The sequence below is a fragment of the Phyllostomus hastatus genome, unplaced genomic scaffold, assembly GCF_019186645.2.
Source record: "Phyllostomus hastatus isolate PE091 unplaced genomic scaffold, TTU_PhHast_1.1 phas_contig_948, whole genome shotgun sequence".
NCBI classification, from domain to species: domain Eukaryota; kingdom Metazoa; phylum Chordata; class Mammalia; order Chiroptera; family Phyllostomidae; genus Phyllostomus; species Phyllostomus hastatus.
The window spans coordinates 3727537-3745123 of NW_025333993.1; the positions used below are offsets into that span (position 1 = coordinate 3727537).

At 56.9% G+C, this 17587-nt stretch overlaps 1 protein-coding gene across 5 annotated transcripts in view; it reads right to left on the reverse strand.

Moving 5' to 3' along the window:
* The window catches only part of MX2 (MX dynamin like GTPase 2), a 31787-nt gene that overhangs the window by 12216 nt on the left and 1984 nt on the right, over window positions 1-17587 (reverse strand). For 3 of the 5 annotated variants that reach the window (XM_045852431.1, XM_045852430.1, XM_045852429.1), the window contains 6 exons: window positions 12255-12574; window positions 11541-11733; window positions 10026-10166; window positions 5409-5563; window positions 2800-2938; window positions 1084-1282 (listed from right to left, as the gene is read on the reverse strand). In XM_045852431.1, the coding sequence (XP_045708387.1) occupies window positions 1084-1282; window positions 2800-2938; window positions 5409-5563; window positions 10026-10166; window positions 11541-11733; window positions 12255-12503 (1076 nt within the window). In that variant the 5' untranslated portion in view covers window positions 12504-12574. Of the gene's footprint in view, window positions 1-1083; window positions 1283-2799; window positions 2939-5408; window positions 5564-10025; window positions 10167-11540; window positions 11734-12254; window positions 12575-13135; window positions 13394-13671; window positions 13795-17587 lie in introns of those variants that run through there. The other 2 variants (XM_045852432.1, XM_045852428.1) reach the window with 2 other exon arrangements.

Consider the following 17587-nt stretch of genomic DNA (forward strand, 5'->3'; position numbering starts at 1 on the left):
GGCTCCCCCCGCCCCCCCCGCCACCAGACCCCAGACACTCTGGGACAGGACACAACCAGCTGGATCTCAACAAACTCTCCAGGAGCTTCTGTTGCTCAGGGTTGAGACCAAGGGTGTGATGACTGCAGAATCTTTACTCTGCTCGACGAGCGGTTCCCTCATCCGTGTGGGCCCCCAGTGCTGCTATTGCAAACGAGCTGTGTCTTCCATTTAAGGCGGAAGCGGAGAGGAAGAAAGGAGGAGCTGCACGGAGTGCAGACTCTTGGTGCACCAGGACCTTCGCATGCATCCCACTAATTAGTCGGAAACGCAATCCTGTGAAGCCGTCATGCAGCACTCCCTGAGCTGACGAGAAAGCAAAAGCTCAGAGAGGTCGGGCCATTTCCCAAGGGCACACAGCGAGTAGCTAACCTGGCCGCCCACATTCTGGTCACCCACTGTCTCTCTCTTTAAGGCAGAAGTGACCTCTGGGTCTCCCTATGCTGTTGCCACATCATTTGGAACCATCAGGTTCCTGAGTAAAGTAAAAGAGCAAAGTGCCCAGTGCAATGGGGACAGAGCCGGTGTCTTGCAATCTGCTGAGTCTCTACAAGATAATTTACGTTTAATACAACCAGTGAGTGTGCAGGCTCTGAAGCAGGTTTTAATGTGCACCATCTATGACGGGCGACATCAGTTTCTGGAAGCTGGGAGATCTGTTTCCAGTCCCGTTTCCATTCACTGTCGGTTGGACCTCATCGTCATTAGCTGTAAGAATGGGAAGGAGCTCCTCTGCTGCATGTATCTCTCAGGATTTTGTGGGGAGCAAATGAGAAGGCAAGCGAAAATGTTTTGGAAAACCAAAGCGCCCTGTGCTCTGTGAAACGCCATATTACCGTTTTCAATCAGCCCTGTCATTACAGCCCACGAAAAAAATGATTTGTTTAAACAAGCCAATGCATTCAACACTAAAATAAAGGTGAAGATTGGCTCTGCTACACGGTATAATTTTTATATGCAGGTCGGTTTTCACTTTGGCCGATTCTGGTAGGTGGGGCTGGCTTCCACAGAGCCCACTTCCGGGGCTGTCCTGAAGAACCTCACCTGAAATACGGATGTGCCTGGAAGAACATCATTTCCTTCTTGGTGGCCTCTGCCAAGCTCAGCTTGTCTGTGATGTCCTGTTGGCCCCGGCACTTCACGATCATGTAGCCCTTCTTGAGACGGTACGTGAGGTTCTGCACCACATTCACGACAGTTTTTTCAGTGCCCTTGTCCACGAGGTCTGGTTTGGTCAGGATCCCTGGGAGGAGGTTAGGGAAGAACACAGGAAGGTCAGTCTTCTTCTCAAATATGTTTGAGAACTCTGCTGGGCTGTGGGATGTTTTCATGGCCAGGACCAAGAAAGCCTTCTGCAGCCTTGGTGGCCCAGTGCCTGACATTCATTCATTCATTCATTCATTCCGCCACCAGCCCTCATCTTTGCTCCTGCCCCCCTGCTCAGCTCACTAACTGCCTTGCGTCACTTACTTCCCAAAGGTCTGGGGGGGCGTCTGCTGTGCGCCGGCACTGGGGCAGCTGGCGTCACTGCAACTGACCAGCTGCATTGTTATATTTCTAAGAAACTTTCCTGGCACTTGAGCCATTGAATTTCTCCCTGTGTCTTCTTACCCGAAGGTGTTATTTAAGAGCATGTAGCCTTATACTCACAGACCTCGTGTTACTAACAGACTCAGGCATCTCTGAATCGACATTTGCACCTTCCCCGGGAGGGGAAGTAGCAGCCAGGAAGCCCCTTCTCTGGAACCAGCAATCATGCATGGAAGCAATACATCAATACAATCATTGTACTTTATTCTGAGAAAAATGAGTAAGTTAACAAAAATGGAGGTTTGCAGTTAGAATTCCCCCTAACGGGGGAGACACGGCCTTCTCATACTGTGCCTCAGTTTGAAACAGAGGACTTTCCATGCCTCCATCTACAGAATCAGCTCATGAGCATCATTTAATGATGCAACCACTTAGCCCCAGAACCCCCAGGGGGTGCCCTTGTAGTGACTGGTGACACTTTATTGAAGAATCCAGTTCAGCACAGCGCCCCTAGTGGCAGGCACTGACAGCAATTTTTAGATGCTTATTTTTTTTCTCTTTTATTTATTCCTAAATACATGACACACACATATTAAGTTAACAAATGTTCATTAAGCACCCTGCTGTCAGTGTTGAGGAGGTGGCAGTGAACAAAACCGAAAAGTCCCTGATTTCATGAATATCCCTCCAGCTTCTAGTGGCAAAGAGCCAGATAAATTCATCTAGTAAACATACCAGAAATGAACAAGAATATCTAATATTGGTAAGTGCTATGCAGAGAATTAAAATAAAAGTGAAGAAATGACTATAGGCAGGGTGGACGTGCAGGTTTAGGCTAGGTGGACACAGAGGGCCTCTGAATGAGAGGACGGAGATAGAACATTCCAGGCCATTTCGACTAAACATTACGGTTCAGAGGCGTGGAGCCCGTGCACTGCGCCGTGCGGCCGCCACCACCCAGGGTGGCCCTGAACGCAAATGAGCGGTGAGAAGGAGGAGGGTGAAGAACCAGACTCCGGCCACTCCTCTTTCCCCGACCGAGAGTGAAGAGGACCCGTCCCGGCTGCACAGAGGCCGCTAGAGCACACAGGGCGGCCGTGGGGACTGCGCTTGGACCTGACGCCGGATGTGGGCGTGTCCCATAGCAGACCCCCTTCCGGGACCTTCTCCCGTTGTGAGGATCGGCCCCTCCCCTCCCCGTCTCCGGGAAGCTTGATTCTTTCTTCTCACCTATGGTCCTGTCTCCCTCGGGGTCCACCTCCTGAGCCATGCTCAGCGCCTCTGTGGTGGCGATGTCCACGTTGCAGGGGACCACCACCAGGTTGATGGTCTCTTGCCTCTGGATGTACTTCCTGATGAGTGCCTTGACCTGACGCCAGAGAATCGCACAAAGGAAGAACACATCTCTGGTTATGGAGCTACACGGCAGGACACCCCCGTCCCTGCGAGAGGCAATGTCGTCCCAGAGCAGGACCCGGTTTTCACATTCCTGAGCTGAGGCTGGGCCTGTCCCCTTTCTTGGCAGGGCCCACCCTACCTGCCCTTATGGAGTTCTCTGTTGATTTCCTACTTACTCCTCAAAGCCCGCCACTGGTATTCTTTCTCTCCCGGAGACTCTGATTCCTGTAGCCAGAGGAAACCTCTCTTTCCTCTCTAGAGCTCTCCTGGGAGGCTTCTGAGATTATTAGTAATCTATTAGCATGATTTGTTTCTGTGTTGACCCTGCCCCAGAAGCCCAGGGGCGCCCTTGCGGTTATTTGTGGCACCTTATTGCAGAATCCGGTTCAGCGCAGCGCCCCCTGGTGGCAGACACTCAGTGCCTGCTCACATCAGTATCTGAGAGCAACACCTGTACATGTTCACGCCTAACATGAACGACTTTTTCTGCAGTTTGTTCTTGGGAGAAGTCTAACTCATTCGAATGAGAGAACTGCAATAACAACATCTCTTAGACTTTGTAAGCAAAAGGGAGATGTGGGCAACATAAGCCTTAAAACGACAGATTTGAATAATATTTCCCCCGTGGACCATACAAACTGCCATGGAAAAGGCTGGCACCTTGGGACATATTTCTTGAAGTCTGGTACAACTTATACATAGTTCAGCTCATACAATGCCCTACCTAATTATTTTAGTTAGCCACAAAATGGGAAATTTGTATTGCAGAAGCACAAACTAGCCTCACGCAAACAGTGAAGTTCTGGGGTGAAATAAAAATGACAAACATAAAACAGGCCCAGTTTGGTCTTGGCCGTGGAAGCCTTCCACTGCGCGCAGTTATAAGCGACCTTTATCAGCGAGCTGTAAAGTCAGCTGTCCATAAACGAAAAGCGTTCTTCCTGTTGGTGCCTGTTCCCTCTGCCACAGCTGCAGGATGGCCCTGCAGGCGTCTGCCCATAAACAGGCCCCAGATCCAGGATGCCTCGCTTCCACTCTGTCGACCACATTAATCAGCCTGTGTGGTGGGTGGCCGCCCCGTGCACTGTAAAATATATTTGGCTGACTCTCTGGTCTCTACCCATTAGATGCTGGTGGCAATCCCACTTTCCCAAGTTGTGACAACCAAATAGATCTCAGACATTGCCGTTGCCCCTCAGGGGTGACACAGACATGGGCCGGGAACCTCTGTATGAGACACTGTCCTTCACATGCATTTTGACAGGCTGTTGGGTGTGATAACCGCTCCCCACGATGTCTGCCTACATAGCAAAGCCCCACAGAGAGCACCTGTTCAAGCTCCAAATGGTTGCTGGGTGCCCACCAGGTGCTGAGCCCCGTCCAGGATCTAGAGATTCGACATGGACTGTACAGGCAATCCCCCAAGGGTGAACATTCCAGCGGGGCACGGGGGCCAGAAGCACTCCGTAAGGAGGGTAAGTGAAATCAGAAGGGCCACATGCGGGGCATCAGACACCAGGAAGGGTGCCCCGATAAGGCGGCACTTAGGCGGAGCCCTGAAGAAGGTAGGAGAAGGTGCCATGGGGAAGCCTGGGTGGGGAGAGCACGTCAGGGAGAGAGGAGGGCAGGTGCAGAGACAGAGGGGCGAGGGTGGGCTGGGGTGCCCAAGGCCTTGCCCCAAGGATCCCATGGGACTCAAGCGTCGCGGCAAGACTGTCTTCAAGCAGCTTCAAGTGGGAAGCCCTTGGGAAAAGCAGCAGCAGGCTCAGCAGCTCCTGCTCTGCCCTGTGGCTGCCATCCCCCCTCCCCCACTGGGCTGGCCTTCCTGCTCCCCGACCAGAGATCACAGACCATGTTCTGACCATTTGACATAGTGTTAACTTTTTTCATTGTTGCTACCACGAGCAGATTTTATGCAAAAATCTAAAGTTCTGGCTTTGTTGTCTTTTTAGAAAAACCCTCACCCCAGGATACATGTACTGATTTTTAGAGGGAGAGGAAGGGAGAGAGAAACATTGATGTGAGAGAGAAATGTGGATTGGTTGCCTCCCACATGTGCCCAACCGGGGATCGAACCTTCAACGGTCTGGTTTATGGGGTGACGCTCCAATCATCTGAGCCACCCGGCCAGGGCACATTTCTGGCTCTGTTTGACTTCCAGGACAGTGGGTAACACTGGGCTGATACCCTCACATTAGGCAGGCCGTGAGCGGTCCCGTGCACCCCCGGTCCCACCACGTCATCTTCCCTTGACCCGCCAGGCACCCTCGCATCCGATCCTGAGTAGGAGGCCCTGCCCGGGAGGACGGCCCCAATCTCCTCCCCAACCACTTAGCACGAGGGCTGGGAAGGCACAGTGGACCCTCGGGGTGGCCAGTGGGGGGGTCTCCAGGTCTCCCCAGCTTCAGCCTGGCCCGTCCCCGAGTTCCAGAAAGGCTCACCTGCTGTCCGATGTCCATGGGCTGGTTTCCCACAGGCACCCTGGTGATGCCGGGAAGATCGATGAGGGTCAGATCCGGGACGTCGCGGGAGGAGATCTCCAGGCTGATGAGCTCGTGACTAATGCCGACTCCACTCCCAGCCACGATGTTTTGGGCTGCGGAGGCCAAGAGAGGAGAAACCCAGAGTCCAAATTAATGACCCACTCGGGAAAAAGCAGCTGTTCTTGAAGGGGACGGTTTGTATTCGGAATATAGGAGCTTCGGAGAGGCCCTGGTGCTGAGAGAAAACATTTCCCAGAAGCCCGCAGGGACCAGAGGCCACTGAGGTGGCCATGGGTGCAGTGGGGGTAGCACGTGAGGTCCTCTCAAAAATTCCAGAGGAACACATGCCACGTTGAAATCGTGGAGGGGTTCTGTTCTCCTTCTCTGTGGTTTGAAATATTCCTCACGGGGTGTGGTGATGGGTTTAAAATACGTCCACAAATCCTTCAACAGCCCTCCCACCAAAAGGTGGGGCCTTGAGTGGGGGCTGGACAGAGGAAATCATGTCTAGAGAATGGATGAGGGGGAAGCAGAGCGGGACTAGGTTGTGAAAGGCACCCTGGCTGATTCCTGCTTTCTGTTGGATGCTTCCCTCTGGGGGAGGCCAGCTGCCCCATCATAAGGACCTACGGAGAGGCCCACAAACGTGGGGACCACGGCATCTTTTCCAGCAGCCAGCAAGAAGCAACCGTGGCCTCCTGTTAAAGGCCAGGTGAGAGAGTTCACGGGCCCCAGGCGAGCCTTCCGATAACACAGCCCCGGCCAGCGTCTCAGCTGCGGCTCACTGGGCCCTGAGTCAGGGCCCCCAGCGGACGCTGCATCCCCGACGCTCACACACTGTGCGAGGGGACACCAGCTTGTGCTGTAAGCTGCTACATTTTGGTGTGATTTGTTATGGAACACTAGACAACTAGTGGAAGTATGTATTACTTCTATGACCAGAAAAATACATGTTTATATAAATATAGAGTGTGTGTGTGTGTGTGTGTGTGTGTTCTAGGACAGTATTATAGTCTTCTGTCTCTTTGTATCTATCCAACTCTTTTTTAAAAAAAGATTTTACTTATTTATTTTTAGAGATAGGGGAAGAGAAGCAGAAAGGGAGAGAAACATCAGTGTGTGGTTGCTGCTCACATGGGTCCCCCAATGGGGACCTGGCCCACAACCTGGGTGTGTGCCCTGACCAGGAATCAAACCAGTGACCCTTTGGTTCGCAGCCCACGCTCAGTCCACTGCGCTATACCAGCCAGGGCCTATCCAACTCTTCTAACACACACATAAATGTATACAAACATACACTAACACATACATGGGCGCACTAACATACACAAACACACGTGACAAACACCACATGTGAAATCCCCCTGCCAGGTGTGTTCAGGGCAGCGTAGCGACCCCTCCAATCCAGGACTCTCTGCCTCCTTCTGTCCTTTGGGAGCTAGAGCTAATCTAAAGGCCAGCGGTCAGTCTGGAGCTCAGCAGCTGCCCGAGAGGGCACATCCTTCCAAAGACGATTGCCAGCCGCCCCAGGGTCTGCTGCAGGGGCCACAGAGCAACCCAAGGAGGCAGGGCCCCTTGGCTGGACAAGATCACGTAACCGTCACTGTTCAGCAGTATTTGCTGTTTACCTTTGGTCGTGGGAGATTCTGCAATCACCCTACCGTGCTAGACGCTGGGGGGTTAAAAGGAGTTGAAGGAAGGACAGGGGAAAGAAAGAAGTAGTCCTGGGGAGAAGAAGGGAAGAAAAAGTATTTCTTCTCTTGAGTTCTATCTGAAAATGGATTAGTTGCTATAGGAGGTTTAAAAGATTTCTTCTTGAGAACTATATACAATTACTGTATTACATACTTCACGTACACCCCGAACTGCACATTTACAAACATAGTGACTTGATTATGATCATTTTACACGGAGCCCTTCACATCATGAAGTCAGTCCTCCTCCGCTCAGGGTTTCTCAAAATGTAAGCCCAAGGGACGGACCCTTCAGAGGTCTGGTTACCACCCAGATTCTGACTCAGCAGGTCTGGGCTGTGGCCGGAGACCCTGCAGTTCCAAAAAGCCCCAGCTGGTGTCGCTGCTGCAGACCAGGACCCACCCCCCGGGGAAGCCAGGAGCTCAAGAACCTGTAAAAACATCTTGAAATGAGTGGAAACCTAGGGACGGTCCAGGTGAGGGGAGGATACATAGAACATGCACGCCAAGGGCAAGACAAGGACACAGAGGTCACTGGTCACCGGCTCAGGGGAAGCATGAAAGCATGAGTCGATGCACCCTAGGACCCCCCAGCTCCTTGCCAGGTCCTGGAGGGTGTCTGTGTCCTCAGCACCTCCCGCCTTCCTTCCCCTCTCAGGGTGCTCCTTCGCACCCTCCCTGGGGCAGAAAGTGGGTCCTGGGATACCTTTCTCTCTCCGGCGGCCTTGCCTGCTGGTCGCCGAGTCTGCATTTGCAACACGGTGAACTCACTGGGCATGCGATTTGACTGTGGCCAGTCCTGCCGACAGGGGCTTTGGGCCTGGGGAGAAGGTCCATTCTGACAGATTCCGAAGTTTTAGGTACAGGCGCCCTGGGAAGGCTGCACGGTTGGGGCCTCCAGGGGGCACTGCCATCCTAAGTTATGACAGTGCCCACGCCAGGGACACTGAACGGGTTCTCCACAAGGGGACCGCTGGGCCCCGGCCTGCTGAGGGAGCCACGCTGGCCCCTTCCTGGGCACAGCAGTGAAATCTGGAGGCAATGCCACATTTCCCCTACATTCGGGGACAGCTCCGATCTGGAAAACAGGGAAGCAGCTTAAGCCACAGACCCGGTTCATTGCCTCATCGTGCAGACATGGAACCAGGAGCACGTGGTAAACCAGGCTGCCCCTGCGTGAGCTTTTCCTGCCTTAGTTACTATTTCGCCGTCGAACTTAAGATACGGCTTTCGTAGCTTCGTACTGAAGTGTAACAGGTATACGTACAGAGAAGTGCTCCTTGCCTTAAATGGGAGGCCTGTTGCATTTCTCGGGCTGAATACACAGGGGTGACTGACACCCGGACTGAGAAGCAGAGCACGGCCAGCCCCCGGAAGCCCCTCCTGCTCCAGCCGCTCATCAGTCCCCACCGAGAGCGGCCGCTATCCTGGCCACTAGCAGCATCCATTCCGTTGGCCCATCGTTGAACTTCACATGCGGTTGAGCCAAATGAGCCTGCCGACAAGGGACCATTTTCGATACGAGAACGACAGCCTCACGGTAAGTGGGATCGTGTCACATGCTCCCTCACGTCTGGCTTCTATCACTCAACGTCACACGTGGGAGCTGCGCCCCGGGCGGTGCCCATAGCCCAGGGACCCCGCGCACCTGCAACGGCGCCTCGGCCCGCTCTGCTGCCGCGGGACCTCTGGGTGCTTCCAGTGTCCGGCTAATGCAGGAGCGCTGCTATGGGTGCCCTAGAGCCTGGCTGTCGGGGCACATCCGGGCTGGGCGACACTCGGGAGCAGCGTGTCAGCGCATCAGGGTGAGCACAGCTCAGCCTCGGTGGATATTACCAGTTTCCAAAGCGGCTGCACCAACTTACATGCCCCCAGCAGCAGAGGGGACTTCCGGATGCTATTCTACCCGCGCCTCTGTGATGGCTTGCTCGCCACACGCTCTCGTACAAAGCCGTCAGCCAGCACACACCCATGCGCTCGGAGCTCTGCCGTGGGGCGAGCACCCAGCCCTGCTGGTCCTGCCCACAGAGCTGGGGAGAGGTGTCAGCAAACACTGCTGGGTGTGAGGGTGCCAGGCAGCTCCAGGACAGCTGTTAAGGCGGCCACAGGGCTCCCGTGATTTCAAGCTGGGAGACTTGCCCATTGCGGGTCTCCAGCAGCTTCTGTATTTGGGGGTAAACGCTAGAATTGGGGCCAGCACCTCTCCATTTGGGGAGGGACCCCTCTGGTGAACCCACAGATGTGGGTTTCTCTGGGAGTGGGTCCCAGGATGTCATGGAAAGGCCCCCCCGCCAAGCGCTGCACTCTTTGTTTACTAACAGGGAACGCCCGGCTTCCTGGAACTGAGGCTGTCCCCGCAGAGATTCTTATCGTGATCAGTGTCACCTTTGCCTGCCTGGCTGAGACCGGAGAGCAGGGGAGGGGAGACGCTGCCCAGGGCCCAGGCAGGCTCCGGGGTCTCGGGCTGGCAGTGGCCACCAACCAGGGGCCCCTCCCAGGGGCTGCCGAAGTGGACTCCGGGAGCACTTGAGCCTTTGTATCACTCTGTCGTCACCTGAAGCTGATCTCAAGCTTTGGTCAACTTTGTTCAAAGGCCGGGGGGGGGGGGTGGCTGTGCGTCTAAGAGTGACGGGTGGCTGGGGTCCCTGTTGGGGAAGCTGCGTGGAGACAGGGCCACCGGGTGGCCAGCCAGGTTAGGTTAGCGCAGCGACTCAGGACAGGCGGGGGGCAGCGTGGGGCCCTGTGGGGACACTTCCCAAGGGGTGGGGGGAAGTGAGACCCAGAGAAAGAACAGGAGTTAGGTGGAAGGAGGGGACAGTGTGGGACGCAGGGGCACCGGCATGTGGAAATGCCCGGAAGGAAGAGAGCGTGGCGACCCTACCTTTGTTGATTTCCCTCTCCACCTGGGAGGGATCGTGGAGCTGGACCTCCTTGTTCTGGTAGCTGATCTTCCCCCTCCAAGAGATCTCACTCGAGAGCTGCTTTTTCAGCTTTAGCACCAGCGGACACCTGGTTACGATTCCTGAGGGAGAGAGTGTGTCCCAAACACCCTAAGTTTTCCTTAAAAACAAGCGTCAAAGGTGCCCTTCGCTCCCACGCCGCAGGAGCTGCCCCAGTATCCCCAGAGGCCTGGTCTGACATTTCCGTCCCTGTCTAAGGCCCGACCCAGACGCCCCCCACTCACTGCCCGACCCTAGAAACACCGTGGCCATTGGCCTCGGGACCTGGGTTTGTCCAGGGGGCAGCCCAAGAAGGTGGCGGATGGAAGCAGTGAGATCCACTGGGTGACGATGACCACCCAACCCTCCCAAGATGTAGGGGGAAGGTGGCGAGAGCCTGGGAGGAAGCCAGACATTTGGAAGGAGGGGTCCCCGGACCTTCAAAGGGCGTGGTCCATGGAGGCGCTGGGTGGGGAGGGAGGGTGGGCCCTGGGGTGCTGCGGGAGCTCAGAAAGGCTGAAGCTGCCCTGAACTTCCTGGGGCCGGAGCCCGAGTCCCTGTAGCGTGAGTGAGCGCCGTCCCACAGGGAGGACCTTCTCCCACCCTGCCAGGGGACACGCCCGGGTCACACGCCTGCCACTGGCCCCTGACATCCAGCTTCTCCTCCTGGCGTGCCTCTCCCCAAAATGGTGAACCCAGGAAAGAGAGGAGGAGTCCCTGTCCCCCAATCTCACCCTCAAGGATTAGGAGCCTGGCTAACGGGGGCCCCTGGGAGCCCCTGCCGTCAAGGACCAGGCTGCCCGTGGCTGGGAGGGGGCACAGGCCGGGCGCCTGGTGTGCAGACTATCCCGGGGAGCTGTGCTGCTCTCTGGGGTCCCCACACCCTCCTCTGTGCCGGGGGACAGCCCTGGCAGGGTGGCATCGGTGCCGCCCCGCCCCTGGGCAGGGCTGGCAGGAGATCGGAGCAAGGGGGGGTCCAGGGTGGGCCTCGTTGACCCACTGTGACGATTCTGTCTTTCTCCTGCTCAGTTTCCTTTATCAATATCTTATTACATTGTACAACAGCTACTTTATATGTTTTAAATAAAAACATGCATCTTATCACACATGATCCTGGCTAACAGCTTCTCAGAATGTTGAGAAAATCCCTTCTTCAAAGGGACTTCACACGTCACCTGACACTTACGAATTCTACCTGGTCAGAGAGGAAATGCACCCACACCCTTGCAAAGACCTCTAGGGAGAAGGAGCCACGTTGCTGACCTTGACCGACTCGGGCTATCACCACATGAAGGTGGACTTGGGAGAACTCGGGGTGGTGTGGGCCGCCCGGGCCATGAGCGCCAGACCAAAGCTGTCCAGGGCCTGCCCGCCCGGGGGCCTCCCCGCAGCAGCCTGCCCCTCATACCACAGGTGCCCCGCAGACGCTCCGGGGCCCGCAGGTGCCGGCCACTCACCGCTGCCCCTGGGGAGGGCGACGCCGGACAGCGCCTCCAGCACGGAGCTCTTGCCTGAGCTCTGGTCCCCGATGACGGCGATGGCGGGCAGGGCCAGGTCCTGCTCCACGCCCAGGGCCCGCAGGGAGTCGATGAGGTCGATGCAGGGCCGCACCTTCTCCTCGTACTGGCTGTACAGGGTGCTCTCGGGTCCCTGGGAGAGGCAGAACAGACTTCGCACCCTCGGCCTCTGAGAAGGCTCCCACCGCGGGTGGGGGGGACTTTGTGCAGATGTGGGCATCTGCTGGTGCAGGCAGCGCGGTGAGAGGTGGGCCCAGGAGGGCCTCCGGGGGGTCCCTGCGTTTTGTCCCTGTGCAAGCTTTGCTTCCGCCGAAGTGCGGATAGTTGGCTGGGGGTGGAGGCGCCTGACTGAGCGGAGAGACGGTACCAGGAGGCGGGAGCTGCGGGCCACAGGCAGGGGCTGAGCCCTGGGGCTGCAGAGCTGGGGGGGGGGGCAGGAGGAGCCGGAGGAGCAGCTCCAGAAAGCAGACCCCCCCCCCACACACACACAGAACAGAAGCCCCCAGACTCACTGCAAGGAAGGCCCCGAGACTGGGTGTGTCCGCGCCCTTCGTGAGACCTGCCCGGGAGAGCTGGGGGCGCCCGCCGTGACGTTGCGAGGGGTGGGCCAGAGACCAGCACGCGTCCCTCCTGAACGTCCCCCTCCTGACTCACCGTTGTTCTCTGCTGTCCCCTGCTTTCTCTTGGCATCTGAGGGCTGGCTGTCGTCGGGTTCATGTTCTTGCTGAGGGGAACTTGGTCCTTGTTTCCCCCTGGCATGCTGGGGGTAAACTTCGCTTGCCCTCCTGGTGGGCGAAACAGTGACGGTTGTTTTGGGGAGGCGTTCGTTTCTACGCGTGGGTGGTTTGGGGAAGGAAACTGATTGTGTCCCTGCTGTGGCCAAGACCTGTGGGCTTTTGGCATCAGCTGGCAGCCAGGCGGAGCCGGTGGGTGCGCTTCCTGCTGCTCAGCCCCTGCGATCTTCTCGACGTGCTCTGCAGAGACACAGAATGGGACGGTGGCCCAAAGTCACCCAGCAGTCCTCCCCCGGGCTGCACCTTGCCAGCCCCAGCTCATGCAGCCCCAGGACAGCCCGCCCCTGCACACAGACATAGGGGAGCCCAGGGGCCCGGCAGAGGTCCCCTGTCCGCGGGAGGGGCTGTGGGCGGCAAACACACACAGAGAACAAGTGGGGTCTCCATGGGTGCCCAGGGCCTGGGGACAGGGGCTGTGGACTCCACATTTCCGAGGGAGAGTATGGATGTCCCCCTGTCACTCCGAGACACCTGTGGCTCAGGATCAAGCAGGGGACTGCTAGGTGTGGAGATGGGAGGTAGCATCTCTCAGGCCCTCTGGAAGCCAGCCCCAGTGTCCCGACCCAACCCCCCACCCCGCCTCACCCCCCCACTGTTTGTCCCCCAGACTGGGTCAAACTGCTGGGGAGTCTGGGAAGGATGAGGGTGTGGGTCTCCTTTCCCAGGATCTGTGGCCTGGAATCAGATAAAGGCAGCACTGTGAGGAACAGCTGGCGGTTGGGGAGGGCTCGCCTCACCTACCTGGGGTGGCACTCATTTTGTTTTGACAACAGTCCTACCCACGTTAGCGGCTTATCTGCATTTTCTGGGTCAGGAAACTGAAGTACAGGAAGCTCCAGGTGTTGGTGGAGCCAGGGCTTGGACCCCAGCAGGCAACTGGAGGCGGCAGGAGCCCTCCCCGCCCCCCACACCACCTGCAGCGCAGCCCCTCCCGTCTAGGAAAGGACTGAGGCTGTGTCTTCAAAGGTGGCTCCTCCACCCCCCTCAACTGCTCGGCCACCTGGAATCATGAATGCCACTTTATTTAGAAAAAGGATGTTTGCGTATGCAATTAAGGTAAGGATATGCAAATGACGGTGGGCCCTAAATCCAATGAGAGACAAGCAAGGGGAGGTTTGAGACACTGGGACCCAGAGGGGTGGAGGACACGGGAAGTCAGCGGGGCAGAAACTGGGGTGCCGAGGCCCCAGCCCCAAGCACACCCAGCAACCACCAGAAGTTAAGACAGAGCCGCAGGACGGATCCTCCCTCCCTCAGAGTCTCTGGAAGAACCTAACCTTGCGAACGTCTCGATCAGGAACTTCCGGGCTCCGTCGGGGCTGGGAGATAAGCCGTTGCTGTGGTTCCAGCCACCAGGCTCGAGTAATTTGGCAGCCTGGGGCACTGATGCAGTGGGAGGGACTACAGTCTCCAAGGCCTCGGGCAGGCCTTCAGCGGGACTTGGGAAATTCCACTCACGCTCCCCCTTCAGCTGGAGTCCCTCGGCCCCGCCCCTCCCTCTCTCCCTCCTGGCACTGGGGGGAGGCGCACTCACCTCCTGAGCCCCAGCTCCTGGAGCCAATACCCCTTCTAGAAATCTCAGTGCCCTTTTCTCAGAACAAAGTCCCTCAAAAGTGCAGCCCCAACTGAATTTTCCTGTATTTACAGCATCTCTTCTCTGAATGCTGGGCCAAACCCCTCCCTTTCCTCAAAACAGATGTGCACATTCACAGCTTTGTGTGGGTCATGGCCCACTTAACAAAAGGAGGCTGCCCTGGCTGGTGTGCCTCCTCAGTGGTTTTGTGCCGGCCTGTGAATCAAAAGGTCGCCAGTTCGATTCCCGGTCAGGGCACATGCCTGGGTTGTGGGTCAGATCCCTAGTATGGGGGTGTGTGAGTGGCAACCACACATGGATGTTTCTCTCCCTCTTCCTCCCTCCCTTCTCCTCTCTCTAAAAATAAGTAAATAAAATCTTAAAAAAAAGGGAGTTTATGCGTTTGTTCAAGAAATACTCGTTGAGGACTGTTAATGGGCTGAATTGCGCGTCCCCCCTCCAAATTCGGGTGTTGAATGCGTAACCCCCAGCACCTTAGAGTGGGGCTTGATTGGAGGTGGGGTGCCTTTAAGGACGTGAAACGGTAAAAAGGAGGCCGTCAGGTCGGGCCCTAATCCCACGTAGCGCGTAGCCCGTGTCCCTACGAGAAGAGGAGACTAGGACGCAGGGAGGAGACGGCTGTCTACACCCCCAGGACGGAGGCCTCGGAAGCACCAGCCCTGCCCACACCGGACCTCAGACTTCTGTCCTCCAGACGGTGAGGGAATGAAGGTCTGTTGTCCAGGCTGCCCTTGCCTGGGGTGTTTGGTGAGCACAGCCTCAGGAAACCCATGGGAGGAACTAGTCTGCACAAAGCCACACCAGGCACTCTCGGCATGGGGCGTGGGGCTCGTCCCTGCCCACACCAGCCTCATCAAATCCCACTTCCCACTTCTAGCAGGGGGGCCCTGAAATAAATAAGCCAAGCCGCAAAGAACGGGTTCTGGGAGGAAGACAGGCAGTGGGTCAGACTCACTGGGGGTGGAGTTACTTCCCTGAGGGAGTCTTCACGGGAAAAGCGTTTGAGGATGTGCCTGCGACTGGACGTGGAATGAGCAGCGGAGCCGACCTTGGGTGACCCGTGGGGAGGAGCCTTCCTGGCAGAGGAGGCTGGAGTGTCGGGGACCTGAGAATGCCACGCTGTGCTCCGTGGGGAGGATGTGGCTTGCGCTTGTGTCCCCCAGCTGAACTCTCCCTGGACAGCAGGTAGGACAGGTCCTAGTTCATGTTCTGCAGCCTTCTTTGAGCACACGCCTTAGCCCATCGAAGCCATGGGGACGCCAAAATTCAGCTGACAGAATTCTTCTGTGCTATTCTATGATCCCCCGGGGATTAAAGCAGGCGTGGTTTCTCTTTCCAGCCCACGTGTCCTCGTCACAGGTCCGAGTCACCCACAGGAGCCTAAATCAGTCCTGCACTTGGGACTGCCCTAGCTTGGGATGCTGCTTGTTCACTGGGGCCGCCAGAATCAAGCGCACGGCCTGGGGGCTGGTTCCGGATGAGGCTGCAAAGGGCCTCTGCTCCAGGCCTCTGTCCTGGCCTGTAGGTGGCTGTCTTCTCCCTGAGTCTCTGCACTGTCTCCAGGAAGGGGGTCAGGCAGGAGTCCCGGCGCCCCAGGGCGTGCTCCTAGGGGGCGTCGGCCAGACACAGGTGCATGCTCTGCTCGCCTCAGCCACATCATCCCGAATTTCCCATGAGACGTGCAGGGGGGTTCAGACAAGTTAAGCAACAGGGGTACCGTCCCCTCCCCACCCTGCTGGAAGGTCACAGCCTCGGGTTGCCAACAGACGATATTTATTTCACTCGGATAGCGAGGAAACAGTAGAGCTATTCAGATTTTGGGACCAAGTGGCAGAGCGCCACCAGTGACGGGGGGGATTTCAGAAATGCCCCACCTGGACACCGGCCCTTCCGCCCTGAGCCCCTTTCTTTGGACCGTTTTTGACGGGAGTGGGTTTTGAGCTTCCCACACACCGGCTTCCCCGAGCCTGCGAGGAGTCCCGGCAGGACCCACGGGCCTGAACCCCAGCAGCCTGCGTCCGTTCCTGGGCCGGCCCCGCCTCCTGGGTGCGCAGCAGCCCCGGGCTGCTGCGGAGGCCACGCCGCAGGGAGGAGAGAGCTGCTGTTGTTAATTCAGAACGCCCCCTCCCTCGGCCTGGCATCTCGTGCTGGGTCTGCACGACCCCCCTCAGATGGGCCCGCGCAGATGTTCTGCCTCCTTCCCCACGAATGAGGAAACAGCTTCTCCTGAGGGCAGCGTACGACAAACAAGCTGGCTCACTGAGATTTTTATCACGGTTTCCAGGAAAGAGAACGGAAGTGGAGACCAGGTCCAACCCTTTCCTCTGCTTAACCTAGAAGTTCTTTGCGGAGGGCAGGGGAACTGCAAGCTGTGTGACTGTCCAGCAATGTCTGTCTATGTCATGGGTGACCCTGTGGCCTGGGTTTCTTCTTGCAGGTGGCATGACCTGAAGGGGCCGCCACAGCATCTGGAGATATTGTGCCCAACAATGCCAAGGATTGCTGGCAAAGACCAGGCGCTGGAAGAGACCAGGGAGGAACTACCCCTGCTGAAACCTTGACCTCAGACCTCAGCCTTCTGAGCCGGGAAGGATAAGTTTCTGTCCTGTATGTCACCAAGCTGTGGCAGTTTGTTACACTAATGGTCCATGATTTGCACCCAGTCTGTTCCCCCAGATGCCACCGCTTGCTGGGAACACTTGTCATCAATGTCTCTGAGTAAAAATTGGAAGGCATGATAAGTTACCACATGTTACAATGGGGCACCAGCAAATGCCGGAAATCAGTGCCCTGCCCCCCTCAGGAGGGTGGCCCTCTGCCACCAGCACCACACAGCACCACACAAAGGGCTCCCGTAGCCCAGAGACTGGGCTCTGATTCCGACACCAACTCCCACGTGGTTTTCCCCCCACGGCCCCAGTGCTATCTGCCTGGAGATTGCACTGGATCCCACAAGGTCGTGCCTGCTCCACCCCCTTCAGACGCCAAGGGCAAGTCCAGGCTGTCACCTGTGTTTCTAACGAACTGGCTATAGGTCAGAGGGTCCAACCACCCCCTCCTTGGTTTTGAATAATTTGCTAGAGCGGCTCTCAGAACTCAGGGAAACGTGTTCCTTCCCAGATCACCGGTGCACCACAAAGGAGGGTAACTCAGCAGCCGGCAGACGGAGGAGCAGGCAGGGCGCGGTGTGGGGGAAGGCCTGGGCCTCCCGCGCCCTCTCCTCTCCAGGTGCCCCGTTCTTCCCAACCCTCCACGTGTTCGCCAACCAGGTCGCTCTCTAATCCCCATTCTCGGGGTTGTAATGGAGGCTTCCAAACAGAGGCACAGCCGACGGTGTCATCAGCTACTGGTCACTGATTCAACCTCCAGGGTCACCCGTGCAAGATTCTCCCCTCCCTGGAGGCTGGGGGTGGAGCTGACTGTTGGGGACCCTCTAATCACAGCATCCATTCCCCAGGGACCAGCGGCTACCTAACCGTGACCTCATTTACATCACAAACCACAATGTTCTCATCACTGAGGAAATTCCTGGGGTTTTAGGAGCTCTGTGACGGGAACTGAGACACAGGCTAAAAAATAGACTTTCTTTTCTGGTATGT